We start from the raw sequence: 23,476 nt of genomic DNA on the forward strand, positions 1-23,476 counted from the left end.
ACATCTTCCTGATCCATTCCTTTGTCGATGGACAGGTAAGTTGCTTTTTAAGGTAAGCTTAGTTAAGAATTATAGACCTTAAAACTGATTTCGAGAAAGCCCCACTGTTCAGTCCCCCTCTCCTCAGGTTCAACATGAATTGGTCACTTTTATTCATCCAGGAAAAGATGAGGCCTCTTTCTTGACCTGTGATCTGCTTAGGAGCATTCTGTCTACTTTTCTCAGAATGTAACCGGACGACTCATGGTGGGTCTTCGCTGGTGGAACCAGATTGATGAAGACGGGAAAAGCCACTGGATTTTTGAAGCCAGAAAGGTATCTTCCAATACTTGTCAAGCTAGAGCTGAGAAAACGGCCGTGGAAAGGCCCTATGGGTTCTTTTTGAGCTCTGCATGATCTGATCCCTGCCGGACACAAGGCCCATGGCGGCTGGTGCCCGTTCAGAGCCCCCACTGGCAGAAGCCTGTGTGATATTAACGAAAATCAGACCACGCTCCTTTGGGACCGTTCCTGCGAGTTGTGCAACCGAATCTCTTTCTTGCCGCAGGTCTCTCCAGACATGGTGGCTGCCACGGAGGCGGAAGCGCGGGTCTTCTGGCTCGGCCTCATCATCTGTCCCATGATTTGGATCGTGTTCTTTTTTAGCTCCTTATTTTCCTTGAAGCTCAAGTGGCTGGTAAGGCAACACTTGCTCGGATGTCTGTACAGAACTGGCGGTTGCAGAAGTGGGTTTTTGTTCTTGATTGAGCGATCGATGGATTGAAACAGCTTTATTGAGAAAGAATTCACATACCAGGCAGTGCCCTCATTTTGTGTGTATGATTCGGGAGCTTCCCAGGTGGCTCAGTGGTCAAGAATCCACCTGCCAAGCAGGAGACAGGTTTGATCCTTGGGTCAGGAAGATCCCCTGGAGAAGGAAAGGGCAACCCACTCCAGTATTCTTGCCTGGGAAATCCCATGGACAGAGAAGCCTCGAGGGCTACAGTCAGCAAAAAAGCGAAAGTCGCTCTGTCGTGTCCGATTCTTTGTGAGCCTGTGGGCTGTAGAGTGGGGTCACAAAGAGCTGGACACGACCGAGCGACTGAACGACAGAACAAGTCTGTCCTCAGGCCTGTGCAGCCAGCACCAGAGTCAGTCTTAGGAAATTTTTATCACCCCAGGAGATCCTGAGCCCTTTAGCCATGACCCTCCCCGTGCCTCTGTTCCCCTACCCCGTTTGTGAAAGTGTTAGTCGCTCAGTTATGACCAACTCTTTGTGATCCCATGGACTGTGGCCCGCCAGGCTCCTCTGTCCAGGGAATTCTCCAGGCAAGAATACTGGAGTGGGTAGCCGTTCCCTTCTCCAGAGGATCTTCCCAACCCAGGAATCAAACCAGGGTCTCCCGCATTTCAGGCAGATTCTTTACCACTGAACCACCAGGGAAGCTCTCCATAAAGGTTGCCGAACACTGGTGGGCGTGGGTCGGAACCACTCCTGCTTGGTTTGGGAGGAACATTTCAATCCGTGCTCTCAGGAGAACGACCTCTGCTTTGTTTAAGTGCAGGCCCTCGTGATAGCTGGGATCTCTCTCCAAGCCGCCAACCTGTATGGCTACGTCCTGTGTAAGATGGGAGGCGAGAGCGACATCAGCAAAGTCACAGCCAGTTTTCTGTCCCAGACGGTGTTCCAGACGGTGAGTTACTCAAGTCTGACTCCTGGACCCCTGATCTCCAGACACTTGGAAGTCCCGGAGGCCTGCTGGCAGTGGCAATTGATGATGTTTTTCTGTATCAGCCAGGCTGCCAGTGTTAGCTGGGTTTTTGTGATTGTGGTTTGTGGTTAAAATGTGCACAACAAAATTTACCCTTTTAGCCATTTTTAAGCGTACAGTTCAGTATACCCACATCATCATGCTGCCACAACTCTTTCATCCAAGCAAACTCTGTACCCACTAAACATTTAATTCATTCTCCACCCTCCCCAACCCCAATAAACTCCAGGCAACCACCTACTTTCTACCCGCATGAGTCTGACTAATCTAGGGACCTCACGTAAGTGGAATCACATAGCGCTTGTCATTTTGTGATTGCCATTGTTGGTTTAGTGATTTCTTTAAACTACAGAGGGCTTCCTTGGTGACTCAGACAGTGAAGAGTTTGCCTGCAGTGGAGGATACCTGGATTCGATCCCTGGGTTGGGAAGCTCCTTTGGAGAAGGGAATGGCAACCCACTCCAGTATTCTTGCCTGGAGAATTCCGTGGACAGAGGAGCCTGGTGGGCTACAGTCCACAGGGTTACAAAGAGTCTGACATGACTGAAAGACTAAACAACAATAGAATTAAAGCCGTTACAATTTTTTTAAACCTAGCCTGAGTTCTAGAAGCAACAGACAGATCGTCTAAACGTGACCAGGCTCTTCCTGAAATGGTTCGAGCTATCTTAAGTGTTAACAGTGCAGCTTTAAGCCAAGACTTCGAGCAAGCAGCCCTGAAGCCTTTCGGCTCACTGTGGCTTGCTCTGGCCTTGATTCGGCAGTCAGGGCACGCACACGTGGGACAGAAAGCCAGGGCTGTCTCTTCCCCTTGCAGGCCTGTCCCAGCGACTTTCAGAAGCCTGGCCTCGAGGGGCTGGAGATTCACAAGCATTAGGTAAGCGGTGGGGTCAAGATGGTGGCCTGGACGGTGCAGGGCTAGGGGCTCTGGTGGAAGCGTGGCTCCCCAGGCTCAGCTGGGCTTGTGGTTGGGGTGGCCTCCCAGCGGGCCCGAGCAGCCTGTGTGCACAGTTCGGGGCGGGGGGAGACCAACCTGTGTGCTGGGCCTTCCTGGGCTGGGTGGCCTCACGGCCCTTTAGAGGGGTCCCACCTGCCTCACCTTAAACAGATGCAGATTTGACCCTGGGCAGGCAAGGGGGGCAGGTGACGGGAGGAGTGGGAAAGAGCAGGGGACGTGTGCCCCTTCCACTTCCGTGCCCGGAGTCAGAGGGGAAATGGGAATTTCCTCTTTCCTAAGCTGCTCTCAGTTCCTGTGAGTCTTTCAAACGGTGAGCGTCTCAGGGCAATAAGGCTCTCTTACACTTTGGATCTCTCCTTTCATGCAACTTTAAAAACCCTGTAAATTGTCGTGTCTGGCACTGGAAATTGCCAGATATACATGCTGTGCTTAGTCAGTTGTGTTCGACTCTGTGACCCCATGGACTGTAGCCCGCCAGGCTCCTCTGTCCATGAGGATTCTCCAGGCAAGAATACTGGAGTGGGTTGCTATGCCCTCCTCCAGGGATCTTCCCGACCCAGGGCTCAAACCTGGGTCTCCTGCATTGCAGGGGGATTCTTTACCAGCTGAGCCACCAGGGAAGCCCACTGCCAGATACAGTAAGCACATAATTCCTGTATGGGGTGTCTGCAGTGACCCCCAGTTCTGTTCATGCGGGTGATTCGCGGGCTTTTGACTGTGCGGCTGCATCCTGTGCACTGAGCTCGGCCCAAGCCCCAGTGGGAGGCTCTGTCGCTATTTGAATTTTTCCTCTATCTGAGAAAAGCGTAGGGTCTGCACTACACTCTCAGTGGTAAAGAATCCGCCTGCCAATGCAGGAGACTCGGGTTTGACCCCTGGGTTGGGAAGATTCCCTGGAGTAGGAAATGGCAACCCACTCCAGTGTTCTTGCCTGGAGCATTCCATGGACAGAGGAGCCTGGTGGGGCTACAGCCCATGGGGGCTGCAAAGACTTGGACATGACTTAGTGATTAAACCACAAGAACGACGCTGCAGTGAAACCACACATTCCTCCCTTTATCCCTTTGGTTCTTTTTCAGGCTTATTTTCCGAGGCAGCAAAGGCACAAAGTGAGATGTTCTGTGACAGGACAGCTTCCGACAGAGAAGAGAATTCCATGACCCATGAGCTGCTGGGTTTTCACGAGAAGCAGGCCTCGGGGCAGAGGTTTGAGGAGCTGTTTTTATTTTTCAAATGGCGCATCTGTAAAGAACGTCCTTTACATACGTTCTAAAGGGAAGGTGTACAAATGCTAGATGATTAAAGTGTCTCTGAAAAAGTGATGTCACGCCACGCCCGGGGCTGGTCCCTTTCTGCCTGCGACCCGTGCGCTGTCCCCACGCTGGCCAGGCGTGACAGGATGGGTCGTGCTGCTTCCGTTCTTTCACAGCCTCCTGTCTCAGGAGCCGACGAGGTTCTCTCCTTTTGGCAGACGCTGACTACAGAATTCCTGGATTCCTGGAAAACAGGACGGCAGGCGCAGAAGCACTGGGGGCTTTCGGTGGCCCTGCCCTGTGCTGGCGAGGCCGCGTCTGAATGGGGCGGAGTCCCAGGTGGCTTAATTCACCCCAGAGTCCCATCTCAGCTGATGCCCTGAATCTCTGCAAGTGAGCCCAGTACTGTTGGCTGCCTGTCCGTGGTTACAGCCATGGCTGGAGGCCTCCTGTCGGCCCGTTCTCCAGAATGAGGATCCTGGAAATGCTGCTTACACTGGACACCATTTCACTAGGCCGGCAGGGCTCAGCCACAAGCCTGGAGCTTTAACTACCGACATATCTGCCTCAACTTCAAGGCCTCTGACAGCTGCCCATTGACTGAATCAGGCCTGCATCTGGGTCTGGTTTGGCACACTGTGCTTTTTTTTCCCCCCTTCTTAAATTCTTTTTACAGTTTTACTGAGGTGTAACATTAATATTTCCTATACTGTAAACTTCACCCTCGCCGTGCTTTTAAGCTATGACTTAGTTCATAACACTGATGGACTGGAAGATTTTCCCAGACTCCTGGCTTCCTGGGCTGAGGGGGTCATCCCAGACCCCTCCACCCCCATGTCCCCATGGAGGCGGCATGGCCATTCACGACCCTGAATGGGATCTTCTCACTCCCAAGCCCACTCTGCTCACGTGCGTCACTTCCTGGCCCCGTGGCCCTCTGGATTCACAGATCCCCTTAAGCACTTACTCTGAATTATACTTCTGTAGGCAACGGTGGCTGGTGAATCTGGTGCTTCTACCAAAAAAGACTGTCCTTTGTCGCAGCTCTTACCTTAAAGAAACAAAGGAAAAATAAAAACCCACAAAGAGAACACAGTGGTGACCTGAACTTGTGCCTGTGACATCGAAGACCTCGGGCCCACCTCCCTCGTAATGAAGATCAGAGCTCAGACAGAACGTCGGGCTCTCTGGGACCTCGCCTGCCTCCCCTCCACCCAGCAGCGAGTCTGGCTGGCGTTGCCTCATGGCTCTGACCTGTGCCTGGGCAATGCTGGGGCGGGTGGGTGGGTGTGTGTGCGCGCACGCGTGCCTGAGAACCCTCTGGGTGAAGTGTGGCAAATGCAGGTTCCAGGGCTCCATACAGAACAGATTTAGCAGCTCCTGGGTGGGCCCAGGAACCTGCATTTAAAAAAGATCGATTCATTCTCCAGTAAGAAGATAATGAAGACTCAGAGTGAAAGAGTACGGAGGACAGAAGGTTACACCGTGAAGAATGAGTTCAAGGGAAGCTACTGGGGTGTCAGCTGTCTTTCTAAAAATAAGTAAGTGTGGCGTATGCATACATATACACACTCAAGTATTTTTTTAAAAAATGCTTGGGAGCATACACATATCCCACTCATTGCTTTCTCCCTCTGTAACTGTATCTTGAAGGTCACTGCACCTTGGCATCAACCCATCCAGGTGGGCATGGGGGGTCCTGGGCCGGGGGAAGCTCATCTCCTGTCTGGTCCTGAGTAGACCCTGCCCCCACCCCCCCAGCCCCCGTCCCTGCTAGAGAAGCTGGATCAGTGGTCCCACAACCCACAGCTGCTCCCCAGCCTCTGGGGGGACCCTGGCTGGGCCAATTGCAGAGCAATCGTCTCCCCAGCACATTGCTGGGTAGGACAGGGACACCTGGGGGTTTGGGGGTGCGGAGGGGGGCCCCACGGACTGGCCTGGACACTGTGGGTAGAAGCAGCTAGGGAAGCCTCCGAGTTCCTGCTCGCAGACCAGGTCTGGGAGGTCACAGGTCCCACAGAAGGCTCGTGGGGCCACTTCTTCCTGATATTCACCCGGCATCCTCTCCCTCCTCGTCCTCCCCTCCCCAGGAGAGCTGCCCAAACCCTCACAACTCGCTCTGGTCGGCTCCCCACCTCCACAAACCTCCCCTCTCCCTGCCCTGTCCGAGACCTCATCCCTCGCGTATGCTGTCCACCTGTGCAGCCCCCACAGTGGTTCCATAACATCCCCACCTAAAACCTGAGCCTGAGGCTCAGAGCCCCGCAAGGACCCGCCCGAGCCCAGAGCCAGTGGAGGGGCGAAGGGGGTGGCGGGGGGATCCAGGCCTGGGGCGAGGGCCCGGGGGGCTGGGATCCCGACACCAAAGCCTGGCAGCTCCCTTGCTGCGTGTTTGCACAGGGGCTGTGCATGGCCTCCAGTCTCCCCGGTGATGGGGCTGCTCCCTCACTGCACAAAGCGGCTCTGGGGGCCTCGGCAGCCTCACCGGGCCCTGTCCGCCTTGCCTCAGCCCGTGGCAGTGTTCACCCCCATCCCTTCCCATGCTTGCTGCCCCCAGCTGTGCAGTTTCAACTGGAGGTGAGGTGCGCCCTGTCACATGGGAGCGTGCCCAGTGGACGACACCGCGTCCTCGCAGCCCCTGAGCCCCGAGGCCACCGTCCGGCCGCCTCTCCTACCAGTGCCTCTGAGGTCTGAGGCCGCCGCAGCCTGCAGCTGGCGGGAGTGACCACTCAGGCCCGCCGCCCACCCGGCCCCACACGCTCGCATGGCCAGCCTGCCTCCAGGGGCGGTACCTGCTCCTATGACCCCAAAGGACACGCTGGTCAATGCAAAGACAACACTAGGGAAGGCTGAAAAGCAGCCGGAGTTGTTTCTCGGGGGAGCCAGGTACCACAAGTGCTGCTGGGTGTGGGCACCGTCGAGGGGACTCCAGAAGCCACCCTGCTGGGGCTCGGGGCAGGCCTCCTCCACACTGTGCTCTTGGCTCCCTCTATGCCGTCCCCCCAGCGTGGACACGGCCCCCTCTGCTCCCACCTCTCACCAGCTGACATGCTAAGGCTCTGCCCGCTCCACACAGTACCAGCAGGGAGCTGGCTCTCCCGTGCTCGCTGGCCCTGGGTGGCATCCCCAGCTCCCCGGGGGTCATGCTGGGCAGCATGGACGTCAGGGACACCTCCTCCTCCCCACCTGCCCCAGCCTGTCGCTTCCCCTCTCTGTGTCCCTTCCTCTCCATGCTGATGCCCGGCTTGGTCTGGTCCTAACCGCCTCCCAACCAGTATAAGTGGCCCACGGCCTCAGCCTCTAAGCACATACAGCGCCCACCCTCCCTGGTCTCATTTCCTGACAGCCGGGGTCCAAACCGCGAGGCTTGGCTGCAGAGCCGTCCACACCAACTCCCCGACAGTCTCCCTTGCCTCCTTAGGCCTCATCTACAAAACCTCACTGCCCCACTTCCTCGTCACAGACACATCTAACTTCAGCAAGCCCGACTCTGTTATGGTGGGGAAAGAAAGTTGGTGGTGGGTGTCACTGAAAGGGGGGTGGCTGTCCCCCACTCCACGCAGCAAGCTGATGCCCTGGAGTGAGTGTGGTGTGGAGATGGGGGCCCCAAGGACTCTGGTACCCAGAGAGGTGCATGACCCCTGAAGGCAGGCCAGCAACGTGCCCTCCTGCTCACCCATCCGGGCATCAGGAGGGCTGTGCTGGGCTTCCCTGCAGACAGGACAAGGTGGGGTGCCCTTCCTTGGGGTTCTCAAGGCTAATTCTGTCGATGACTTTCACGCCAGGACCTAATTCCTGTGTGAGACAGGACTCGAATACATGCCCTTGCCTCCTCCCCCCAGTCACCCCCGCCTGGCCCCTCTCCTTGCTGACTTCCTCTCCTCCCGCCCCCTGCGCCAGGTGCCTCCATGACCAGTCTCTCCTACACCCTTGTGGTCCCTTCCCGCCTCCCCGAGGCCCTCCTGCTCCCTCACCACACGCCCGCTTGTTTCCTTGCTGCTCTTAGCTGGGGGGTGGGGGTGGGGGGGCGCACCCACCTATGCGTGGATCCAGAGGCACTTTGCCAAGCAGCGGGATCTTCAGGTCCTGGCACATGGCCTCCGCACCCCCCGTCGTTGGTGGGAATATCTGAGACTCTTTCTGAAACGCAATGTAAAAGGGGGAGGAATCCTGAGTTTGTGTCAGAATTGTATGAATGGACCACACTTTAAACAAACTTTAAATAACAAAAAGGCTCTTCTGAGTGTGAATTTCCATTAAATCGGCAACAGAGGATTGTTTTCTTTTTTTTTTTAAACTATTCCTGTTCCCAAACGATGGGGAAAGCAGAAACGGTTTCCCAGACACCCGACCCCACCATCTCCCCAAGCGTGGAGGCCGGGACTTGGGGGGAACGTGCTCTCACCTGGCATTTGGGGCAGATGAAGCCACTCATGTTCTCCACCACCCCGATGATGGGCAGCTTCACCTTGTGGCAGAAGCTGATCTCTTTCCGGACATCCTGGAGCGACACTTCCTGTTAAGGTTCCAGAAGACTGGTTATTTCAGAGTCTGGGCACAAAGAGGGAACGATCGCGTGGTGGAGGGACGGCTGCAGGGCCGCGGCATCACTGTCGTGAAGCTTTAGAGACTCTGTATATAAGGGCTTCCCTGGTGGCTCAATGGTAAAGAACCTGCCTGCCAATGCAGAATTGCAGAGAGTCAGACACGACTTAGTGACTGAACAACAACCGTTCCCTGAGTGTTTCATGCAACCACGTGTGAGCCTTGTTTTAGCCGGGGGCGGGGGGCAGCCTGCAGGCTCGCCTGGCTGCCCTGTTTTCGTAGATCGAGTTCTTCTGGAGCACAGCCTGACCACCACATTACCTCTGGCCACTTTCATCCCATAATGGTACCACTGGGGAGCTGGGACAGAGACCCTGTGATCCGCAAAGCCTGAAATAGTTCCCCTCTGGCCCTTAACAGAAAAAGTCTGCTAACCTCTGACCTTGGTTATCATGACCACAACTTTATGGACCAAAAGAAAATAAGGAATATTACCTGGTTTGGAGCCCTGCGAATTCACTTCTGGACCCTATGTGCCTTACAGCGAGAGGAGCGTGGGTAATCAGAGCTTAGTACCCTCCCCAATCCATCTTTAATTTTATTGCAGACACATGTCCAAGTGTTGTGTGCTATCAAGCACAGCTCTAACAGTTGTGGGCCCCCAGTGGACCCGGGCTTTGAGTCTATTCTCCTGAGGCCCATGTTTGCCTCTTGAGCCCTTGGAGGCTGGGGTGCAGACAAAAGGGCTTGGCTAGAAAGTAAACCCGCTGGTACTAAGCATCTCCGTAGGGTGCCTCTGGTTCTCTCCCTAGTGTCCTCTAAAAGCCCTGCTTTCTCAAAAATGACCCCCAAAGAAAGCCAGCTGCTGGATGTGCAAGGCTCCGAGGGAGTGGGTGTGCCCAGCGTGAAGTCCTGTTTTCTGGAGAAGTGACAGACACAGAAGCAGACACAGCGCATCCTCGCCAGCTTCTGGAACGGCCACTGCCCTCCTCCTGAACCTAAGGGGGGCTCTGTTTCCTTTCACAGTAAATGTGGTATTGGAGAGGCCACTCTTGTGTCAACTCGATTGCTGCTGTTACTTTTGACCATTTTTAGAGTGGTTTTAGGCTCACAGAAAGCACACAGTCCCCACATGGGAAGCCTTGCCCGCTGTCAGCACCTGCCATCAGGGTGGATGTCCCAGCTCCACTGTCCCTGAAGGTCACTTCTTTGGGACTTGCTCTCGAGAGTACAGCTGGTCTAAGGGTCTAAGAGCGCATGGCTGGTTGCCCAGCTCTGTTAAATATTCATCAGGAAACATTTCTAATGAAGCATCCGTCTTCTCTCCACCGCCATCCTTGGGCCAGGGCCCCTTCCACCCCTGCTCTAGGCAGCCCCCACCCCAGCCACCTCATGCCTCCCTGTCCACCAACAACAGCTGAACTGAAGATAAACATAAGGTTTCTGCGGATCCCAGCCAGGGTGTTGGGGAGCCCAGGGTCTCAGGCCATGGAAGAAAGAGCTCCCCCAGTGCAGTGCCCCAGACCCCACTCCACCTGGCCCTCGCCCACCTGCGGCGTGGTGATGATTACCGCCCCGTCGATGTGCGCCGCGGCCAGGTACTGTGCCACCGAGAGGTGTTCGTCCGACGTCCCGGGAGGGGTGTCCACGATGAGGTAGTCCACCTCGCCCCAGTCCACGTCACGGAGGAACTGCTTGATCATGCCTGTGGGGGAGGAAGCGGTGATGCACGCTGGCTCCTGTCCTCTGACCCTACAAAAGCACAGCTCCTGACCCTTACGCACAGCTTGTCTATGCGCTCCGTCGGTGGGGTCTGACAGTGCCTGGGGGCTTGTCCAAAACTAGGGAGGGTTTTCTACTCACCTCCAGGGTGGCCAGGGAACTGCTAACACCCTGTGATGCGGAGGACCATCCACCCCCCAACCTCCCCAACAAGGGATTGTCTGGCTCAGAACATCACAGCACCGAGGCTGAGGAGCCTTGCCCAGGTTGGCACTTCTGTACCTGCAGCCTGGACACCCTATCAAACTGGTACTGACTTCACCCTATATCCTCCTCTCTCTGACAAGAGCACAAACCACCAGAGGGATCATTTCAGGATTAGGTGGGTTTTCAGGAGAGAAAAACCCATCAGAGATACGAAAATTTGTAATGTTACATTTATTACATAAAATTGGAATTTCTATGGGCTCTCTTCAACCAGTGAAGAAAGAGGCCACCAGAGACACAGGCCATCCTGATGGGATGGGATTCGCTTCTGCCCCTGGAAGGATGTGACGAGAGACAGAAAGCAGAGTAACAAACCATTTTTCTTTGGTCCCCTCCAGATGACAGCATCGTCGGGGCTGCTGAGTAAGAAACCCACCGACATCACCCCCAAGTTGTCTTCCAGGAACTGGAAAGGATGATGCAAGAGACATTTTACTTCAAACCACAGTGCCAGGCACTTCCCTATATCTTGTGTCTGAGTGCGGGCGGAAGAAATTGAGGGGGCAAAGTTACTATGTGATGTGAGTATATATTCACTTTTTGAATCCTTAAATCTCTCCCACCCCCAAAAAAATCATTAAAAAAAAAAAGGTTACCATATTTGGGGGGATTGAAAGAATCACCATACGGCCCTAGGTGGCAATGACAATGAACTCAGCTGAAATGAACAAATACTGTCTCCTCTGAAGGAGGTCACAGAGGATGAGATGGCTGGATGCATCATGACTCAGTGGACATGAGCTTGAGCAAACTTCGGGAGACAGTGAAAGACAGGGAAGCCTAGTGTGCTGCAGTCCATGAGGTTGCAAAGAGTCAGGCATGACAGAGCGACTAAACAACAACAAACTTGCTGTTTTAATCTGGCTGGCCCCGCTTCTGGTTTCGTACATAAAGTTTTATTGGAAAAGGGCCACAGTCATTCATTTGCATATCACTACTTTCCATCTACAATGGTGGCAACTGTTTGGCCCACAAACTGGAAAGAGCTACTCTCTGAGCCAATCTCTGGTCGTAACTGGATCCCCCAGGCCCAGGAAAGTGCCTCAGTGACTACCCGTTGACTGATAAATAGCCACCGATTGACTGCCCACCACTATCCCTTATGTACACACCACCCTGAAGGGAAGGCCTGGGGTGGGCACTCACCACTGGAGACCAGCCCGAGCCGCTCTGGTGAACCTGCGGGAACAGGAGCCTGTCTCATTTGTGAGAAATTACACACCCTGGTCGTGCTTTACACGCAAAGTTTATGCAGTAGGAGGGCAGTTTTATAAATTACGATTCGTCGTCTTAAAGGCTGCCACTGAATTCTTAACAGGGAGTGAATACCAGGGGGTCAGGGTTAGGCGATACAGGTGCATGCTCAGTTGCTCAGTCATGTCCGACTCTTCGCAACCCTATGGGCTGCAGCCCACCAGGCTCCTCTGTCCATGGGATTTTCCAGGCAAGAATACTGCAGTGGGTGGGTTGCTGTGCCCTCCTCCAGGGGACCTTCCCAACCCAGGGATGGAACCTGTGTCTCTTATGTCTCCTGCATCGGCAGGCAGGTTCTTTACCACTACCTGTGTCTCTTACGTCTCCTGCATCGGCAGGCAGGTTCTTGGAAGCCAGAGATACAGATGATAGAGTGCATACGCTTTCCCCTCCCAGGTTGGGCAATCTGGAAACTCTGCTTAAATATCGGGTCAGGGAACCAATGTTCATCAGAGTCCAGTATGATCTGGGGGATTTTAAAAGCATGACAGAAACCGGTTGGGGGTTGCTGCGAAGATGCAGGTAACTGAGTGGAGGGACGACCCTGAGTGAAGCAGCGGTCACGGAACCCTCCCGCTGGTGGTCTGAGCTGCTGCCCCAGGGGACAAGCCCTGGAAAAGGGGTGTCGGCGGGAAGCTGGGGCTATTTCAAGACCCAGATGCTTTCCAGTTAGGTGTCACTAACTGCCAGGGTGAGGGCTTCCCTGGTTGTTCAGTGGTAAAGAATCCACCTGCCAAGGCAAGAGACTCAGGTTCCATCCCTGGGTTGGAAAGATCCCCTGGAGAAGAAAATGGCAACCCACTCCAGTATTCTTGCCTGGAGAATCCTACGGACAGAGAAACCTGGCAGGCCTTAGTCCCTGGGGTCAAAGAACAGTTGGACATGACTTAGCGACTAAGCAACAACAAACTTCCAGGGTTGAAGTCTACACCAACGCTTTTCTATGAAACTGGAACTTACGCAATTTCTAACTGCACATCAGTCTTAGAATTTATGCTTCAGGCAACGTTGGAGCCAAAAGAGAAGGCCCATTTTTCCTGATGACATCTTACTTTTGTAAACAGTTGACTCAGATATAATTCACATACCACACAGTTCACCCAGTTAAAGCGTACACTTAAATGGCTTCAGGATAGTCACAGAATTGCACATCCATCACCACAATCAACATCAGAACATTCTGTTTACTCTAAGAAGATACCCTGCACCCCTCAAGTGTCACCCCCAACCACCACGCTTCCCCCCACTCCTAGGTCACCATGGATCTACTGTGTCTACAGAGGTGCCTGTCCCCAACATTTGACAGAAATGCAATTCAGGTAATATGTGACTCTTTGTCACTGGCTTCGAAGTCATACTTCAAATTAAAAAAAAACCCATTAATTCCTATTAATAATCATTCTCTAAGTCACTGGTCTTGAAAGAGGGGGTAAACCCGATGATCCAACAGCACAGGAGAAGAAAAGGGTGGAATTTCTCACCATTTACAATGTTCAGTTTTTATAAACGACTCGTGCGCCGGCTCAGTGGGTAGCACGTGTGTGTGACTGACGATGAAGGGAGACCCACGCTTCAGAGCCTGCTGCCCACGGGTACGTGGTCAGAGCCATGGTCCCGCTGCTCCGCCCTGACCCCGCACAGCATCAGCGCCTCTCAGCACGTGGGAAGCAAGTGCCAAGCCCTGAGCAGAGTCCCCAGGGGCTGGCCCCATCCACCTGGGCTACTCTCTGCCACCCTGAGGGCCACTCTGCGTGGCCCCACAGGCTACTGGGTACGAGGACAGTCCCCAGCCCAGCATGCCTTCCTCCTGGCTCTCTGAGCAGGGTGCCCTTGACCACCTCCTCCCAGAGAGCAGCTCCCCGGGCCCCCTCCCTGCCATCTGTCCCATCCCCTCGCTTCACGTAGATTCCTATTGTCACCCGTCCTTCCCATGAGGGCAGGGTCTTTATCTGCCTCATTCACCTCTGAACGGCAGCACCCAGTGCTTCGTAAAGAACGAACCCATCCCGACAGCCCCGGACAAGGCTGGTCCTCCAGGCTGGCTTCAAAATGCAACCCCCTGGGAGCCCCTTCCTGGCCGGCTCTGCGCACCAGGGCGGGAGGAGGCGGTGGCACCTAGCTCGGCTGCCTCCCACCCCCCAATCCCACGTCACCCGCCTGCCTCGCAGTCTCACTTCCCCTCACTTCCCCAGTGACCACAGGGGCAGAAAGATTCCCTTGCTTCCAGCCTACGGAGCCCTTGCCAGCCCTGCTCAAGCTTTCCCAGCCAGGACCAAGTTTTTGTATCTGACTTCTGCATTTGACTTGCTCTTTCCCTTCCCCTCTAAGACGGCATCGAAATGAACACTTCTCAGATGGCTTGGATGAACTTACAGATGGGTCGCCCCCCCCAACACACCCCCAAACTCACAGCTGTTGTTAAAAGTAGACCCTCGACTGAACCCTCCCTGATGTGGTCACATCCAGGTAAAAACGCACGCGCTCCGCTGACCCCCTGGCTTAGGGTGCACAGCTCAGGGCTCAGGTTCATTATAAGAAAATATTTCCTGGTGTTTTTAAAATTTTGCTCTTACCTGTTCTCCTTCCAATCCCATGATCTTGGGAATTGACGGCCCGCATATATCGATGTCTAGAAGAGCAACCTGGGGAACAAGAAGAGACCAGGGCAGTGATGCAATGCAGGTCCAATCCTCCGGGTGTGCATGATCGGGAGGGGACGGGGTTCGAGCAAAAGAAGGGAGGGGAGAAGACACAGAGAAACCGGGTGGAACGTGGACCGAGTGGAGTCTCAGAGTCACAACATTCCCTTCCGGGCCGTGGAGACACAGTCAAGACACCCAACAAGTGCAAAGTACATCAACACCCCCATGCTCCCCCCAACCCCTGCCACCCTCAATACGGCCTATTTTCAAGGTGAGCTTATGAACCAGGATGTCAGGTTGTTCGCAGATTCAGGTCCAGCCACTGTTTACCTGGTCTTTACCACATCCTGTGGGGGGGGTGGGGGGTGTGTGTGTGTGTGTATCCTGGGGGTGGTGTGTGTGTGTGTGTGTCCTGGGGTGTGTGTGTGTGTGTGTGTCCTGGGTTGTGTGTGTGTGTGTGTGTGTGAGATCATTATAACTGCTTTACCAAAGAAGAAACTGAGGCTCAGTCTGGGGGGGGTGTGTGTGTGTGTGTGTGTCCTGGGTTGTGTGTATGTGTGTGTGTGTCCTGGGGGGTGTGTGTGTGTGTGTGTGTGAGATCATTATAACTGCTTTACCAAAGAATAAACTGCGGCTCAGTCTGGGGGTGTGTGTGTGTGTGTGTGTGTGTGTGTGTGTGTGTATGTGTGTATGTGTGTGTGTGTGTGTGTGTGTGTGTGATCATTATAACTCTGCTTTCCTGAAGAAGAAACTGCAGTTCAGAGATGCCCAGAGACTTGTTCAACAAGCAAGGAAGAGAGCTGGGACTTAAACCAAGGTCTCTGGACTCCAATACCAGGGTTCTTCCCACGGCTCCGGGGGCCTGGCTAGGAGGGCCGGAGTGGACCCTCTAGCTGAGTTCTGAGCAAGCCCTGTTTTCCTTTGATGCTGAAGGTTAACAGTGGCGTAGGTTCAACTTCTAAAGGAGAAAGAAAGAATAAGGAAACACACAGAAGTTCTTTGCTAGTGACATGTCCAGCCCAGGAGGACTCTTTCCACCCCAAATGCCCCGCTTTCCCCATGTGATATGTGAAAAGGTCTGAGACAGCTTTCAGAAACTCTCTAAAGAGCAGAGCTATTCATCCTGAAAGCGCTTATGTCTTAGATCCAAAGTGCAGCACCTCTGGGTAACTTTTTAACTTGCCCCAAATTCGTTTCTTGCTTCCCTCTTCCATTCTCTCAACAATCCCTTATGATCTCCTCCTGTGATCCTCACATGACCTCACACCGGGGTCAGCAAAGGGGTTCATACACTGGATCACCATCTGCCTCCTGCACCCTCTGCTGGACCTCAAGAAGAATGCAACAGAACTCATCCTAACGACCATTCTTGAGGCTTCAGGCTGGTGTGTGTTTAATGGTCCAGAGATTTTACATCAGAGCCTGAGGACCTGGGCAATCACACCATCCCTACAGCCCTAATGGGAGACTTCTGTCAAGACTCTTGAGTTTCTAGCCTCTAGGTCTAGAATGTCTCACTCTCTTTTAGGAACAGTTTAACCCATTTCCTTTTGAGGAATTATTAATACATCCCCTCCACCCCCAACAGAAGGGGTATCTTGAGTGAAAGATGCAGGAAAGATATCCCATGCACTCATTCCCGTGGTGGTCTTCACCCCCTCCATACTCCAGGGAGTGGAATGAAGAAATAATAATGATGACTATCAGGGACACTGACTGAGCACTTCCTATGCATCAAGTGTCGTGTTAAGCATTTTACAGTTCCATGTATCATCTCACTCAGGACTGAGTCCCATTTTACAGATGAGAACACTGAGGCAGAGAGTCTGATAACCTGCCCACGGTTACAGCAGTGGGGTGGGCAGTGCTGGGAGGTGATGGTGGGCAGACTGACTCCAGAGCCTGTGTTCTTGGCCACCACACTAGACCTCGCCCCGCTCTGGCCCCACAGGTTCAGCTAGACTCCGGATCCTCCCTCTTCTCCAGCAGTTAGACACCCTGCTACTCCATCTCCCCAGCTTTGCTCTCCTTTCCTGCCACTGGTTTCAGCCCCCGCACTAGCTGTGACCTTGCGGCCCCTCATGGAGACAAGACCAGCGTTTCCTGCTGGCTCACCATCACCCTCTGACAACACTTGCTGCTGCTGTAGTAACACTCGGACCATCCTCTTTGCCACGGGAATGTCCTCCTTGCGCGTTCAAGCCTCCTGGGCTGGCCCCCCATCCTCGGCTCCTCCACTGTAGCAGCAGCAGCGGCCCTGCCCTGCCCGCCTGTCCAGTCTGCCCTGGCGGTTCCGGCTCTGTGCCTCTGCCTATACCTCCTCCCTCCACCTTCCACCAGCTGGCATCAGAGCCCACAGGATGCCTTCTCCAACCTGCTGCCCAGCTGGCTCCGGGCAGTCCCTTCTCCCTTTCACCAGATCCCTCAAGCACACCTTAGGTAACAGAAACCAGACTCCAGAGAAGCCCACATCTGTCAGGCAGGCCAATGGGAGTGGCTCCACACATCATAAAACGATCAGAAGAGAAATGAGTTACAAGCGCAATTCAGAGCCACAGTCAATGAGAGAAACACCAAGCTTTCCAGACCCCCTAGTCCCACCTCAGCACTGTCTCCAGAAGGCCATGGCCTCCCCAGCATTTCAGTCCTCCTGCAACAAAGTTCTTCTCCAGCCAGCACCGGCGCAGCTGGGCTACAAACCAAACCACCAAACCAGGGGCTGGCGAGCTGCCACCCGGGGGCCAAACCCAGAATGCCACCTATTTTTGTACAGACCACAGCTAAGAATGGCTATTATGTTTTTAGAGTAAGGGGGAAAAAATCAAAAGAATATTTTTATTTCATGACATGTGAAAATTATGAAATTCAAAGTTTTATTAGAACACAGCCACAGTCATTTGTTCACAGGCTGCTTTCGTGTTAAAGGGGCAGAACTGAAAGTTGCTACAGAAACTGTATAACCTACAAAACCTAAAATAATTACCATCTGGCGCTTTATATAAAAAGTCTGCTGACCTCCAAAGTCAACTCTTTTTTAACCCAATGATTTAAAAAATATATATATTCCTGGAGTCCTCGGTGAGGTATCAAAGAGGTCGTTGTGCATCTGTGTATCTGTGTGTGTGTACACACACTGAGGGCAGGCTGGAATGGTGGGCTTCATTCCCCTGCCCATGGTAGCTGCCTTTACTGGTTTTTTTTCGTGCAGGAAATTTAGCCATTATTTTATTAAGAACTTAGGATGCTATTTCATACTGGAATAGAATGGTTTATCTCACACAAGTAGAAAGTACTGGCATTTATCCAGTTTTTAGTTTAAAAAAAATAACTGGAAATATAGCACAGTTTTGAAATGTCAATATTAAATTAAAAGTACTCTACAGTCCCTGCTAGTACTATCTTAATAAAAAAGCCAAATAAAAGGGAAAGGCCATTAGTCAGTTATAAGACAAATATGAAAAGTTAGCCTTTATACATATAAAATAAGTTTCAACATTCAAAATGCAAAAAGAGAAAACTAATTTTCAAAAACGCATCAATGTATGCAAGAAAGCACACACCAAGGCAGTGGAAAGAACTGAAAATGGTCTGGAACAGCTTTCAACACAAACCTAATAAAATTGTTTCTATGTTACACCGAACCCCCCTGCAGGCCCCAAACAGTCCTCTAGTGGAAAAACAGTTGGCAATCTATGCAGAGTTTTGGCAAAACCAAAAAGGTGGAATGCATTCTGTGTTTAAAAAAAAAAAAACAAAACACCAGTATTCATGGTTTCATCAGGTATAACACCATCAGTTCAGTTCAGTCGCTCAGTCGTGTCTGACTCTTTGCGACCCCATGAATCGCAGCACGCCAGGCCTCCCTGTCCATCACAAACTCCAGGAGTTTCCTTAAACTCTTGTCCACTCAGTCGGTGATGCCATCCAGCCATTTCATTCTCTGTCATCCCCTTCTCCTCCTGGCCCCGATCCCTCCCAGCATCAGGGTCTTTTTGAATGAGTCAATTCTTCACATGAGGTGGCCAAAGTACTGGAGCTTCAGCTTTAGCATCAGTCCCTCCAATGAACACCCAAGACTGATCTCCTTCAGAATGGACTGGTTGGATCTCCTTGCAGTCCAAGGGACTCTCAAGAGTCTTCTCCAACACCACAGTTCTAAAGCATCAATTCTTCGGTGCTCAGCTTTCTTCACAGTCCAACTCTCACATCCATACATGACCACTGGAAAAACCATAGCCTTGACTAGATGGACCTTTGTTGGCAAAGTAATGTCTCTGCTTTTGAATATGCTATCTAGGTTGGTCATAACTTTCCTTCCAAGGAGTAAGCATCTTTTAATTTCATGGCTGCAGTCACCATCTGCAGTGATTTTGGAGCCCCAAAAAATAAAGTCTGACAGTGTTTCCCCATATGCCATGAAGTGATCAAAGTGAATACTGGGGTCATGTTCTATAATCAAAGCAAAACTGTATGAGGCCCAATGAATAACCTGTATTTTCTTTTTTTTTTTTTTACTATCACAGGGACTGCAAATTTCCAGTTGACCTTTTTGGTAAAAAATTTTCTCTTCCTCTCCCTCTCATACCTCTTATTCAAGCTGAAATCCTGAGAGCGGCCCCGGGGAATCTGAATTTTCCTGCTCCTCTGTGTATGTGGGTGTGAGTGAATGGCCTAGGTCAGGGGTCAGCAAATGTTTTCTTCAAGGGCCAAATGGAAAGTGTTTTAGGCTCTGTGGGCAAAATCCAGGATGATATGTAGGTTCTATTGTAACATTGTAAAAACAACCATTTATAAACATAAAAACCGCCCAGAGCTCACAGGCCATAAGAAGACAGGCTCTTGTTGGCAGACCCCTGGCTAGAAAAGACAGAAAGGGGGTTTCATAAAGACCCATAAAGAGAAAGAAGCTTGAACTGAACATAATAAATAATCAGCAAGACTAGAAAAATGTACACCTGGTATCCATGTTCATGGCTAGAGAATCCAATGAAATATTCATTTCACTGCTCAACTCCCTTGCATTTTCTTGTTCCCTCTGCAGGGATATAAATTCCAAAGAGGCCAATTCAGCTGTTGCTAAGAGTCAGCCCCCTGCCAGCCATCATGAGCCCTGAGAAAGGAAGGAGCCTCTCCCAGTTTTCCCCAAGGTCCCACCTGCGTGTTTTCATCCTCCGCTAGGCCATGGGCCAGGTGGGCGCTAAATGTGCTTTTCCCAACGCCGCCTTTCCCAGACAACACCAAGATCTTGTGTTTCACGGTCTTCATTTTTTCTTTGATTTCCTCTATGGCTGCAAAGAAAGCAAGTCAGGTGACCAAGCTCCTGACTCAGTCTTTCAGTTTTTAAATTTTTACTGCAGTAGAGTTGATTTACAATGTTATGTTAGTTTCTGCTGTAAAGTGAGTCAGTTATATCTGTACATATATCTACTTTTCTTTAAGATTCTTTTCCCATATAGGTCATTACAGAGTCCTGCTCAGAGTTTCCTGTACTATACGGTAGGCCCTTATTAGTTACCTATTTTATATATAGTGGTGTGTATATGTCAATCTCAATCTCCCAATTTATCACCCCCCTGCCCTGCCCCAGTACCATAAGTTTGTTTTCTACATCTGTGACACTATTTCTGTCTTGTATATAAGTTCATTTGTACCACTCTTTTAGATTCTACATATGAACAATATCATATGATATTGATATTTGTCTTTCTCGGAATGTCGCTCTTCCGATGGGCTGGAAGGAGGTAAGTGCTCGACTGTTTCAAGGGATCATGAGTGAAACAGCAGCTCACCAACGGTAGTAATAAGAGCTACAAAAAATCCAAAAAAGCCCCCAAAACAAACCCACAAGGCTACTAGCACATCTGAGAGTTCCTTACTTCTTGGTTTACTCATTTGTCTCCTCTGCTGCTGCTGCTGCTGCTAAGTCACTTCAGTCGTGTCCGACTCTGTGTGACCCCAGAGACGGCAGTCCACCAGGCTCCCCCGTCCCTGGGATTCTCCAGGCAAGAACACTGGAGTGGGTTGCCATTTCCTTCTCTACTAGAATATAAAGCCCATGAAGCAGGGAACTCAGCAGTATGAACTATATTCCCAGGTCCAGAACACAGCTCTGAATGCAGCAGTGATTCCCAACCTGGGGGCAAACCCCATCAGGACGCATTTGGCAGTGTCTTGAGGTATTTTTGGTTGCCATGGGAAGGAGTGCTGCCCACATGTAGCGGGTAGAGGCCAGGAATGCTGCTAAATGTCCTACTATGTTCAGGGCAGAGACACACTCACAACAAAAGAATTATCCAGCCCTGAATGTCAGGAGGGCTGGGAGTGAGATGCTGACAAATACTGCAGGCACTTAGTACCTGTCACGATAACCATCATTATTACACATTTATAATACCATGTCTTCAGTATTTCCTCCTAGTTAAAAGCCTTAAAACACTGTAACTGTTTTTCGCCAGTTTGCTGTGGAAACGGAGGGTCAGAGAGGTTAAGGCTTAAAAATGAGACAGATGACCTCATCTGTCTCAATCACAGCTGTGTACCCAGCACAGAACACTCTGCCTGCAAGTGATTAATTCATACTTCTGTTGAATTCATGGGAGAAGAGCTCCTCAAAAGGAAAGGAAATTTTGTCCAAAAAAAAACAGCTGGCAGAGCTAGGATTTAAGCCTAGGCTCCCTGACTTCAAAGTCTATATCCTATTCAGGCTGGTGCCGCCCTCCTTCCGACCAATTCCACTTGCTGTCACTCAAACTTTTCGTCCCACCCCTAACCCTGCCCACCTTCACCCCTGCCCCGCCCCTCCCGAGACCCCTATGGACTCCACGCCAGTCACGGATTCAGGCTCCGCCCCGACCCCGCCAATTTTTTCCACGTTCTTCCCCTCCGGGCTCCGCTTCTGTCACTCATTCCTCAAGCCCCGCCCCTTAACTGCAGACGTTCCCCACGCCCGCCCCCTCTGGGCCCCGACCCTGTCACTCATCCCTACCCCTCCCACTCCATCTACGCCCCGCCTCTTCCGGAATCGCGCTTTTCACTTCCATTCAAGCCTTGCCCCTTTCTCACCCGGGTCAGCGGCAGCACCGGCTCCAGAAGCGCAGAGCCGCTGGTTGGGGCACCCCTGACATGAGGCCCCTCGACCTGCTTGGGCACTGTCGGCCCCTGGACAGTCTGCGCGGAGACAGGATCACAGTTAGAATGCCTCCTCTCCTTTCAGCTCCCCCTACCCGAGCCCCCTCCGCGCGCTCACCGTGAGGCACCTCCTCCATTCTGCTGCTCTGGACGCTTGCGCGGTCACCGGAAACCGCGGTTGCATATTTCCGTCTCGTGGCGCTCAATCTGACCCTCCAGCTGCGCGAAATAAGTCTCCGAAAGAGGACTTTGCGCACGCGCAAACCCTGTGGCAGGTGCTTAGGGAGGTTTTCTGTTCCTTTTAAAACTGAGCCTCGGTTATCTATCATAAATACTTCAGCGTGCCTGCTAGAAACAAAGGGGTTTCCCTACATCAATGCCATTTTCATACCCAAGAGATTTGATTGACGCAAAGCTGTTAGCTTATATACACTTTTATTTTCAAGTTAAGGAGGAGCCTGCCATCCTCGCTCCCCCAATCCCCTTGATTAAATTCAGGTTAAAGTTTTTAGCAGAATGCACTTGAAGTTGTAGCACAGCAGGAAGCGCATGATACCAGTTGGTCCCATTATTGGTGTTATTGGGGCTTGATCACTTAATAAAGATGTTGAGTGCTCAAACAGAAACACACCAGGGAATGGTACCATTTTCCATTTGTAATTAATACGGACTTTGTGGGTGACATGTTGAAGTCATGTGAATATCTTGTTCTCAATCAACCTTTCACCCAGTGGTTTTAGCTTCATTCTTTGCCCGGTGGCAGGGAGGAAAGCGTCTACTGTTCTCTAACCTTCCCCTCCCTACTCCTCCTCACAAGGCTCTAAGAGTGACGGTGAAGTAAAACAAAATCAAACAAAGCTTCTCTCAGCTTTGTTCCAGGTCTCCTACTCTCCCAGCCAAACTCCTGTGCCTCAGCTGGGATGGAATTTTCCATCTGTTGTGTTTGGGAGCAGAAGACTGGAAGCCAGGTGGCAAAGCAGATTCCCCAGGCCCATCCCTGACCTACTTAATCAACAACTAGAGGTATGGGCCTGGGAATCTGCATCTTCACATTCTCACCAGATAGCAATGACATCCACTAAAGTTTGAGAACCACTTCTTAGCACGAGCACTCCTCAAGACTCTTTTCTTGGACCACTTTTAGTGGAACTTTCCACATCTTCTGATATCCCATATGAAACATTCCCGTCTCCAGCCCCTATTTCTCACTAAGTTCAAACCCATGTATCTCAATCGATGCCTATTGGATTTTACTGCATGGATGTCCTGTGAGCATGACAAACATGTCCACAGCTTTCTCAAACTAGTTCCTGTCTCTGGAGCTCTCATCTCAGAGACTGATGCTACCCCTGCTGAAGCACTCAAGTCATCAGCCTGAACACCAGCCTCATTTAGTTCTTTCTGTCTCCCTTGTATCGGTTAGCAATTGCTGCGTAACAAATTATCCAGATATCTAGTGGTTAAGACAACAGTGGTTTCTTATTTCTCATGACTCCTCTGATTTTATTTGGGCTCACTCATGTGGCTTCATTCAGGCAGGGGCTGACTAGAAGATCCAAGACTCTCTCATGTCCCTCTGGATTTCCCACCACATGGCACCTCTCCACACGTGGTCTCTCATCACTCAGTGGTCCAGCCTGATCATCTTTCCATGGCCACTGGGCAAGGCTGGGATCTTGCACAGGCTCATGATCTCACATTCTGTTGGTCAGGGCAAGTCACAAGGGCAGCCCAGGTTCACAAGGTGGGGAATCAGACACCACATCCTGATGGGTGCAGTGGCAGATGGGCACAGGGATGGGGGTAAACATTGGTACTCACCGTTGGAGACATCTGAGACACTCACTCAGGCATCAAGTCCTGTGGCTTCCCCCCTGGGGGGTGTGGTGGCCTGGCTGTGCACATGGCCTGATTCTTCACCCTCCTCTTTATCTGTGTGCTTTGCTATCCGGTTTT

The 23,476-nt window shown here is 51.9% G+C and overlaps 2 protein-coding genes across 2 annotated transcripts in view; one reads left to right on the forward strand and one right to left on the reverse strand.

Moving 5' to 3' along the window:
* Positions 1–4,031, forward strand: part of TVP23A (trans-golgi network vesicle protein 23 homolog A) — a 33,277-nt gene extending 29,246 nt beyond the window's left edge. Inside the window, exons 4-8 of the mRNA XM_006068152.4 lie at positions 226–315; positions 548–676; positions 1,545–1,673; positions 2,569–2,628; positions 3,789–4,031. Of these exons, the coding sequence (XP_006068214.1) occupies positions 226–315; positions 548–676; positions 1,545–1,673; positions 2,569–2,628 (408 nt within the window). The 3' untranslated portion in view covers positions 3,789–4,031. The remainder of the gene's footprint in view (positions 1–225; positions 316–547; positions 677–1,544; positions 1,674–2,568; positions 2,629–3,788) is intronic.
* Positions 3,913–21,857, reverse strand: NUBP1 (nucleotide binding protein 1). Its single transcript, XM_006068153.4, has 11 exons — positions 21,639–21,857; positions 21,455–21,559; positions 19,547–19,680; positions 14,324–14,392; positions 11,643–11,675; positions 10,812–10,902; positions 10,058–10,212; positions 8,368–8,478; positions 8,000–8,102; positions 4,930–5,013; positions 3,913–4,206 (listed from the first exon to the last, which is right to left on the reverse strand). The coding sequence occupies exons 1-11, from the start codon at positions 21,847–21,849 to the stop codon at positions 4,148–4,150; spliced, it is 1,155 nt and encodes a 384-aa protein (XP_006068215.2). The 5' UTR covers positions 21,850–21,857; the 3' UTR covers positions 3,913–4,147.
* Between the last annotated feature and the right edge of the window lie 1,619 nt (positions 21,858–23,476).

This window comes from Bubalus bubalis, chromosome 24 (genome assembly GCF_019923935.1).
Source record: "Bubalus bubalis isolate 160015118507 breed Murrah chromosome 24, NDDB_SH_1, whole genome shotgun sequence".
Taxonomy (NCBI): domain Eukaryota; kingdom Metazoa; phylum Chordata; class Mammalia; order Artiodactyla; family Bovidae; genus Bubalus; species Bubalus bubalis.

Excerpts from the sequence above, each read along its gene's own strand:
- NUBP1 (XM_006068153.4), bottom strand. The coding sequence starts at position 21,849 with ATGATAGATAACCGAGGCTCAGTTTTAAAAGGAACAGAAAACCTCCCT. Across the intron at positions 19,681-21,454 it reads CGGTGCTGCCGCTGACCCGG|CCATAGAGGAAATCAAAGAA; the intron begins GTGAGAAAGGGG and ends CTTTCTTTGCAG. Across the intron at positions 4,207-4,929 it reads CTACAGAAGTATAATTCAGA|GAATCCAGGAATTCTGTAGT; the intron begins GTAAGTGCTTAA and ends CCTGTTTTCCAG.